Source organism: Gopherus flavomarginatus, chromosome 4, assembly GCF_025201925.1.
Source record: "Gopherus flavomarginatus isolate rGopFla2 chromosome 4, rGopFla2.mat.asm, whole genome shotgun sequence".
NCBI lineage: Eukaryota > Metazoa > Chordata > Testudines > Testudinidae > Gopherus > Gopherus flavomarginatus.
This window is the reverse complement of record NC_066620.1, coordinates 49,162,811-49,172,810: the sequence shown is the minus strand read 5'-3', so window position 1 is coordinate 49,172,810 and position 10,000 is coordinate 49,162,811. Positions and strand designations below refer to the sequence as shown.

General features: G+C 38.4%; 1 protein-coding gene across 3 annotated transcripts in view; it reads left to right on the top strand.

The window, feature by feature from the left end:
* Window positions 1-10,000, top strand: part of PROX1 (prospero homeobox 1) — a 54,192-nt gene that overhangs the window by 10,260 nt on the left and 33,932 nt on the right. For 2 of the 3 annotated variants that reach the window (XM_050950222.1, XM_050950223.1), the window contains exon 2: window positions 1-282. This exon is cut by the window's left edge and continues 1,559 nt beyond it. In XM_050950222.1, the coding sequence (XP_050806179.1) occupies window positions 1-282 (282 nt within the window). Of the gene's footprint in view, window positions 283-7,408; window positions 7,521-10,000 lie in introns of all 3 variants that reach the window. The other variant, XM_050950225.1, reaches the window with a different exon arrangement.

Below are 10,000 nucleotides of genomic sequence, written 5' to 3'. Positions count from 1 at the left end.
CTCCATCTGCCTCCTTTCCAGGGAAAGATAGAGCCTCCCCAGAATCCTTAGACTTAACTAGGGAGACCACGAGTCTGAGGACCAAGATGTCGTCGCACCATATGAACCACCATCCTTGTTCACCAGCACACCCTCCTAGCACAGCTGAAGGTCTCTCTTTGTCTCTCATAAAGTCTGAGTGTGGTGACCTACAAGATATGTCTGAAATCTCACCTTACTCGGGAAGTGCAATATCCTTTTCTAAAAAGAATATAATCGGTTGCAATACCAGGCCCAATCTGTGTAAGTTTGCTTTCCTTTTTTGTTGGGTAACTTAAGACAAACTTCACTGCAGGCATAATTGTATGCAATACTTTCATACAGAGTATTTCTGGTAATAGGACATCATAAGATGGAGTAGCCGAGGACTTGTAAGAGTAGTGATTAAATAAAGTATCAGGTAATGAACAGTGCTGCTTCAGCCAAAATGTTCTGCTCTTTTCCTATATCACCTGCCTGGCCTGTTTTCAGTGAGAACTTTAAACAGATTCCTTCCTCTCCCCCCGTAAAACATTTGCTTCAATTATAACAGAAAGTAAGAGAGGTTTCAGGGCCCAGCTGTGTGGAACATTTCCTCCTGTCGGTGAGCTCTTCCTCACCCAGCTAGTCCCACTGCAGTAAATAGCAATGCTTGCATGAGTAAATGCTCACAAATGTAAGGGCTCCACAACTGGGCCCTTTATTATGGGGGAAAATGGGACGTCTTATCCAGCAGTGTCTCCCTGCTGAAAACACTTAACCTTCCAAATGATTTTTTTCTCCCTTTTAAAGCCAAAGTAAGCCCGACCCATTTTAACAGTGTCGTTCCCGACTCTCACAAAGAACAAATGGTTGGTTGTAAATCTTCAGATCGGCTCTCAAGTGAGTAAACAAACAAAACACAAAAGATACAGGTACTGATGTATTCAAGCTGCATCAACTTCTTTCCCCTACCCAGAGGTCTGTTCCTCAGCCCTTGTGCAGCTGCCTGCTATGCATGATTAACCTCTGTTCAGCCGTACACAGAAATCTTTTGTCCTAACATACACAAAGCAAATTATTTTGGAAAGCTAGAGAGCACTGTTAGATATAAAACTTTAGCTGTATTACATTTACAGGACATCCTCCTCCCCCACCTCCTTTTTTTTTGTTTTTGTTTTTTGTTTCAATAACTTTTTAGCTCCGGATCAGGCTTTTGAAAAATATAGCTCTGCTTATATTTAGACATATCCAGCTATTTCCATATTAATTTTCTGTAAACTAGTCCTTTTGGGAATTTTTTTTGAGCAATTACACTCCTTCCCCTCTTACCCTCCTCCCTGTTCTCCTAATGTGTGTTCTGGTATGGTCAGAAGATTTTATTTATTTTTTTAAATGACTAAATGTGGATAAAATGTGATATTTGCCCAATGCTAAATTGAGGACTTTCAATGAAGGATACAATTATATTTTATACCTACAATAAGACCTCTCCAGAAGGCAATCACACAAGTATAGAGTCTTAGCTATAGTTAATTTCCTTTCCAAGTTGATGAAGGCAATCATAACTGAATGACCATATCCATCCTTGAGTAATAATAGTGCTATTGATGAAGTTGTCCTTTTTCCAATAATAGCAGTGGAGGAAGGTGCCAGGTATATGCTTGTATCTTTGAGTATCTTTTTGTGGTTAATAATTTTGAAGGATTAGATTAATTGTAAACATCTTTTTTTTTAAAAAAAGGGCAAGAGTGCCTCAGCAAATTAATTGCAGGGATTCAAGGCCTGATCCTGCAAACTCTTATTCATGTGAGTAGTCCTCACTTATATGAATGGTCCAATTTGACTTAAAAGGACTACTGACATGAGTCAGGGTGTTGGTTCAGGCCCAAAGAACCCTTCACCTGTAGGTCACTGGTTCAAAACCAGCCTGGGTTGGTGTTATCAATTTTTTTTGCCATCTAATAACTATTTGCTGGCCTACATGGAATGTGTTGCTGATCTCAGTCCAGGTTCTAGAGGGCAAGTGTTCACATTTTGAAAGCAACACAAATGGAAACTATATTGGCAGTCATAGGGTACGTCTACACTGGAATACAAGACCTGTGACACAGCCGCAGCTGGCCCAGGCTGGGCTGCGGATGTAGACATCTGGGCTTGGGCTGGAGCCTGGGCTCTGGGACTCTTCTCACCCCATGGGCCCCCAGAGCTTGAGCTTAAGCCTGAATGTCTGCATTGCAATTTTACAGCCCTGCAGACAGAGCCACATGAGCTGACTGAGGCCTGCCACAGGTGTTTAAATATTGCATAGACAAACCTTTAAAGACCAAATCATGAACGGGAATGGAGACTGAAGTAGTCTCTCATTCTACAGAGGTGATCTCTTCAAGTCAGGGTTCATACCCATTGTTGGGGGGGTGAGGGAAACGTGCACTGTCATTGTCCATTTAGTACCCTCTGTGTGAATTAAAAATGTATTTCAGTGTAAGGCTAGTATCTTCCATAAACACTAAAAATTACTAATTGAGATTAAAAAACCCTTCCTTCCTTCAAATTCTGCTTTCTGATGCACTCAGAGCAGCTTATATTGAAGTAAACAGGAGCCACAGTTGTGCAGCTGTGGCCAAAATTCAGTAGCTATGTAATTGCCGACTAACAACATGGTGGCATATTACTTATTTTCAGTAAAAGTAGCTTTCTTTTCCTCCTGGAAAGAAGAATGAAAAAACTTTCACTTCTTCAAAGGGGGATTGAAAAGGAAAAAACATGCTGTGTGTATAAGTTGTTAGTCTTTCCTTTGGCTATAACTCTGTATGACCCACTCTGTTTATTATTCTAGTGCAACTCAGTATTTTTGGAACTTGTGCTGTTTCTGTTGCCCTGTTTGGTTTCTGTCTTCCCCTCTTTCTGCTACAGCATTCACCCACTCCCCCACATTATATTCCTCTCTTTCACTGGCAGCCATTATCACAGCATGTTTCTTCTGATGGAGAAGGTGTGCAGGCAGCCTCCTCTAGCCCCAGTGCCACTTTGAAGGTTAGTCAGTGGGGAAACTGAGTATTAATGTGGGTGCCGCTTTCCCTTCTCCCCCATGCACCTTATTCCCTTGACACACTGACTCGCCCAGTTAGTCACTATTGCAGCCTGGATACAAATATATTTGAAAAGCTTCTAGATTCTCAAATACCCATTACACAGAAGTGTGCAGACCAGTATAAAACTCTATTGTGATATTTTTCTAGCAACTGCCCACTTGTCCATGCAGCCTATAGTTTATTCTAGGCAAAGGCATATGGGAGAGAGTATGGAGGTTTGTTTGTACTAGACTTTGTTTTGGCCCCTTTATTTCAATGTGCATATATAAAGAATATGTTTCTTAAGAGAGGCAGTTCTTCCTTCACAACGTAAAACAACATCTGTTTCTCTGGACAATACAGCCAGGATAAGAACATAAGATCAGCAGATACAGCCAAATTCGGGTTTTAGTAGCAGGCTGAAATCCTGAACCAGTCCCTCTTATTGCTTTTTTTTTTTTTTTTCAAACCTATATTTGTAAAATGCACCTGATTGTTACCAGGCTTGTTGAATTGTGTGAGGAAATGGTTAATGTTTGCGTATTCTGCTAAACAAGATAAGATGCACCTGCACGGTGAGTTCATATCTTGGTCATGAATGTATTCTGTATCTTTGCAAACTAATCTGTTTAATCAAATATTAAGTTTTATTCAAATGCTAAAAGAAACAGACAGCCAATTGTTTTTCTGCATGATCATCCTTGTTATGCACCCTCTTTGCATCTCAAGAAAAATAGCCTTGTTCAGCCCCAAAACATTTGCATATATCAAACTGAAGCACAACAGTAGGTTTTTTTGTGCCGTTAAGACATCTGCACAGGTGGAGATGTTCAGCATTTTTTCCACCAAAAGAAGATTTTAATAATGTTAGTGAAACTTTTTTAAAATCCTTAATTTTTAAATAGAATTCCAATCCAACTGCGACAAGTTTCTCAGTCCAATATGTGAAAGCTACAATTAGTGAATTGCCACATTTTGAAATGAGGATTTACTATATCTGACTAGAATTAAACTAATTAAACTTTTAAAAAGTGAGCAAGTGTATAGCAGGCTGGATAACTCTGTGCTGTTGATAAAACCTGGGAAATGCCAGGATACTTTCAGTCCAGCTTCTTCTTTCAAGGTTCTTTAAGATGTGTAGAAATATTCCTAGTAATTGAGAGGTATCTGAAAAAAGCAACCACTGTGTAATTTAAGCAGCAACTTGGCCTTACAACTACAGATATTTTACCTGAAATGGCAGATTTCTGCTCCTTTCTCCTCATCCAATACCAATATATGGTACAAAAGCCTAATAGAACATTTTCAGGAATTTGAAGCGAAAGTGAGAGGAACAGAAGATTATCGTCACATAAAAATATCTTAGTAGAAAAGAGTAGTTACTCAGGTGGATTAAGCCCATTTGCTTTTTGGCACAAATCAGGTGCAAGAGTCTACATGTAGTGTAAGTTAAAACACACAGCGAGTGTACATACGTTTCCTTCCCTCACCCCCACTTCCTATTTCTTACATTTGCCTTTTAGCTGCTGTTGTTTTAGGTAAGGCTATATTGTACGTTGTAAATACACAACACTCAGACTCAGGTTGTTTGAACACTGCTTTAGGCTCAGCTGCAGTGCACTGTTTCTCTGATCTTTTATGTTCCTGAGCAGATGTCTTTCATTAATTTATGGATTTATCATTTCTTTCTTTCTTTCTTTCTTTTTTTTTACACCTGGCAGCTGGCTCAAGTTTCAGCAGTTATTGTCTATTTTGCATTACACATAGAATTGAATGTCATCTGTCTTCACAAAGCTATGGCTAAGAGAATTGAGGCAAGCCACATGAGCTGCTGGGACAGAGCTTGTTTGCGTTCCATTCCCCCCCTTTCCTTTTACCTCCTTAATATTTATTTGTGCTCATTTTCTTTCCTGGCCTTGAATGGGGCTTAGCTCGTGTTCAGTACAGCTGTATGTTTACTGAATCTATTCCATCATGAGTCATTGTGCGTGTGTAAGTATCCTGGAAACAGCTAGTGCTTTCTTGGAAGAACAGTTGCTTTTCAGCACAAGCACTTAAAAGGGAAATTAACCAATCGGTCAGTTCAGTTTTACACTGAAATAGCAATGGGTTATCTAAAAGTTGGCTCTTAAGTGCTTCATTAACTATTTTTAATTGTTTATTAGAGATCTATGTTGTATCACAATATAACCTTAATGTTAGACACAAGACATGAAGATTTACAGTGTGCTAGATTTCACTTTAAGAATCCCAAGTGCTTAACAGGAAAGCATAATTCTAATTTAAAAAGTGGACTTCTGAGGATTTGAGTTTTAGAACATCTTTCAATATGTGTTTTATTCAATATCAGTAGCCTTAAGCATTATTACAGAAAAATAAGGAAAAATCATAAATACAAAGTGAATCAAAATACTTAAACAACTGTCTAATATGCTTAAATCCAGTGAATACTGAAGCTTGGGGAGAGTTTAAGTTCATATCTTAGCTTCCATCAAAATGGACCAAATGCTAAACATGATATCAAGATATTATCTGCTTCAGGGGAATTATAAATTAAGGAGACTTAGGATTTTTCTTGTACTTATTGAAGCATTGGTTGGTTGGTCCCCGTCCTCCCGTGGAATCATATAACTAAATGGATTTCTGGTGTAGAAGTTCTAACTTGTCTAAAACTCTTATCACTAAGCAATAGGTGACAGCTTGCTACCATTATTTCACTTACGCGTTTTGACAGATGGCACTGCAGAGTGTAATGCTCTTTTAGACTTCTCTATCAGTCTAATGGAGGTAACTGGAGGTTCTTTCAACTCTTCTCTTGGCACAAGAAGTATGTCAGTCATAAATTATCTTCTTTGTAATCATTAAGCATCTAAAACAAAACACAAGTTCAACTGAGCTGTTTTCAGTGCCCTTTTTGTAAATGAAGAGGTTTTTAAACTATTTTCAGCGGCTATTTTAAAAAAATGTAATATTTTCAATCTAAAAATGAGCCTTCTCTTTCTACAACTGCATCTGCATGCATGAATAATACATGAATAAATAACTATGTTTTGACTCAATTCAGTAGATCGAGAAAAGATATTCTGTTAACAGAACAATCCTAAATAGTCTGTTGTCTGTCAGCATACATTTCTTTGAACTTCCCACGTTGCGTGCTGGAGCTATTCATTTTGTTCTCCTGTGTTACCGGCTCTGTTAGGTGAAGGCACCTCAGCTGCAGAATAGCTGTGAACTTGTTTGACCTTTCTCCACCATAAGGTGTGAAATAGTGAAATTTTCGTTGAATGTCTTTAGGAAAAACAGTCCTCAGAGAAGCTTCTGGGAAGGACCCTCAATTGACCTTGTGGGGGCCACATTGATTTTCTCCACGTGCATCTTCATTTCTGATAAATTATAAAGCCATTAATTTGCTGAGGAAATGGCAGGGCCAGCCTGCGGCACAGATGTGACCAAAGCCGTCCTAGCACACAGCACACAAAAGAGTGCCAAGAAGCTGGGGGGAAATCAGAAAGCCTAGATTGTTATGGTTAGATTCACATTCCCTTGGGAACTGTTTTAGTTGCTTCTGTTTACAGATCTAAAAGGTAATGATGTTTCCAGGATAAATAGGCCTCCTTATAGGGTAAGTGGCCATTTATTGATTTGCTAACCCACACTTATTGATTAGTTAGCCCCAAATACAGTTTCATTCTCCGAGGAGTTAACTGTGTAAATCAGAACCAGACTTTTTTTTTTTAAACTACAGAGAGTTGTTTTTTTTTAAGAAATTTAGCTTTCATTAGAAAGCCAGTAATTGTGGCAAAGGAATAATAGGATTAGAGAGAGTAACTCAAGATACTGAATTATATTGGCATTAAAGAAAAAAGGTGAAATATGTTACTTGCATGAAACATTGCTCAGAATCATAAAGCACCTCTGATTGTTTCATGTGCATTAGCATTATATGCTATAAACTGCTCAGTGCTGGGAGAAAATAAACTGAATTGGAATAGCAAACGAAAGAAAAATCTTGTGATAAGTTTTTTTGCAGCTCATGCTTCATGCATTTGTTTCCTTAGCAACAAGTGAACATACATATGGTACACAAACCTTAAACCTGAAAAATTCCTGCCACCAACACCAAGAATGAACTGAGAGACAATGTATGTTATGTATCCTCACATATCTCATGTAGTTGTTTTGCAGATAATTACAGTTCTAAAGAGCTGCAAACTGAATGTTAACAATTTGTCACTCGGTCCTTACAGAACATTTCTCAAAGGAGCACTTTGCTAGCCATGTATATTCAGAACCAGCTTTTATTCTCAAGCAAAGCATTTTCCTTGACTAATTCAATCCTACATGCAGGAAGGTCTGTCACCCAATCACTTGAAAAAGGCCAAGCTCATGTTCTTTTACACCCGGTACCCAAGTTCCAATATGCTGAAAACCTACTTCTCAGATGTAAAGGTAGGAAAAAAAACTTTCTTCCCCCCTCCTTATTGCATGTTTGCATTTTTGTGGTGAAAATGTATCACTTTAACATATTAAAGGTAAATGACTATTAATTCTAATTTCACTATTACAGCTGATTGTTATTCACTTGACTTTTTCTTCTAAGGTATGCTTGGGGCCCATGTCTGAATGGAAAGGGCTTGCGGGGGGCAATCAAGGGAGAGTCTGAAGTTTCAACGCAAAATAAGAATATTTAATACAGTTGGATGACACAGCTTTACACGTGTGTATCCTCTGAAAAAGAAATTTCTGCTGGTGGCATAAATGTACTTCCAAGAACATTTTTGGAGCAGTTCTCAAGTGCTCCCTAATTGTTTCATTTTGGTTGGTTTCCTCATATTTGTGCTTACATAAGCACACTGTAGAATCCCTTTCTTTCTGTCAAAAAGAAACAGTACATTGAAATTCTCCATGCAGCAACTGCTTAAAAACAAAAGTGATGATTGTCTCTTATTTACAACTTAATTTGTTGTTGATGCAGAGTACACTGAGCATAAGGAGGATGAATAAAGTGACAGATTCAGGCCACATTATTCAAATGAGGATATGAAAGCTGTCGACGTACAGCTGCATCCTCCCTCATTCTACAGAATATTAGGACCTCCTGATTTTTTTCCCTAAAAGTAATTGTTCCTTCACATCAACTTGATTTTGTGTTAATCATCTAAGTTTTTTTTTTGTAATATAGATTGGGTTTTAATGATTATAATGGCACACATGGTGTTATTATCCAAGTAACTTTATAAACATTACATTAGCTTAAATTAGTTTGTTACATTCCCCCCCTTAACAATTTTCACAAGTCCTTATTTTAACTATCTACATGTTTATGGGGTTTTTTCTATCTTATTGGAAAATTGGCTCCCAAGTTTGTGACTTGGCCCAGTTCTAAGAATGAATGAGTAGGACAATTCTCTTCACTTTATTTTGACTTTATTGAAGGGTTCTTTCCTCCTCCTCATTCCTGTTAGCTTTTATCTAATGTCACATCAAGCTGAACATCTTGGTGGGTTCCTCTGCCTCCCCTTTACCCCTTCTGTGCTCTCGGAGTTGAAAACACATTTCTTCTCATTCAGAGGCAGGCTTTGGGTGGATGGTAACAACATAAAAAACGCCATGCAGGCACTTACTAGCCTAAATGGCTGGTCAAGAATCATTAAACACAAAAAAGGCTGTGAATCACGCAGCGGGCCAAATGAAGGGTTTGCTCTGAGAGTGGTTCCACCTGGTATGGAAAAATCTGAGGGAGCATTTCACTCACCAATGAGCCACTGGAACCAGATGCAGCATTGGCAGAGTCCTGCTTAAGGGAATCCTGTAATGGTGCCATAACAAGTCTTCTCCAGTAGATATTAATATAGGAAGTAATACAAAGAGTCTTTTTATTGTATTTCTTTTCATAAAGGAAGTATGTTTGTGTTTGCATGTGGTGATCAATATCAATCTTCTTACAATGTCGCAATAATATGTAGTGTTTTGATATTATACCACCTTATATTTATATAGCACCATTCATCCAGAAGAAGCCCAAAGTGCTTTACAAACTGCCTATATAGGGATCACTCACCCACCACTGAAATGCAGCCACCTCCGTGGTGGAACGCGACAGCCATTCTGGGTCAGCAACACCACACAACAGTAGATGTAAATATTAGATATGTTCATCTTTTCTTGGGTATTCCGTATTTTTGTAAATACTTTGAAATGTTTATTACATGTAACATTTCATGGGCCAAATTAGGCTCCCATTTTGCCCAGGTCTAGTCCTACTGACCCCAAGAGGGGCTACTCCCCCTATTGTGAGGTAAAGGGGCAGAATTTGGCTCATATACAGGGCCAGATTATGCCAGTGATTTTTAAGCAGAAGGCTCCACTAACCTCGATGGGGACTTCTGCTTAGAACCCCGTGGCAAGATCTAGCCCTCAGTTTTTAACAAATATATATATTTTTGAATAAGATGTTTCCATATGCTTTATTGACTAATCACTACTAGATCCATTAGGATCTAAGGCATGTGTCTGTTAATTTGAATTTAAAAAATTATGTACAAAATATTGTATCTCAAACAAACTTAAGTTAATTTCATAAGCAATTGGTTAAAAAAACTGAAAAGATGCACAACCCATGTTGTGATTTAATCCGTGATTTTAAATAAGGGTATCGTAGTAAAGCTTGGAAACAGTTTGAATATTAGGGCCAGCTCCTCAGGTAGCGTAAATCAGCATAGTTCTGTTGAAGCCAGTGGAGCTATGCCAGTTTATACCAAGTAAAGCGCAGACCCTTAGTCTTCAGAAAAGACCAAAGCCAATGAATGGGTAGGGATTTTTTTGTTTTTGTTCTTTTTTGGGGGAAAGGGGGTGTTTTGTTTTGTTTTTACAAACCTTGTGGGATTTGGAGAGCCTTGGAATGCCTTAAATTTCTAGATAAGAACCAC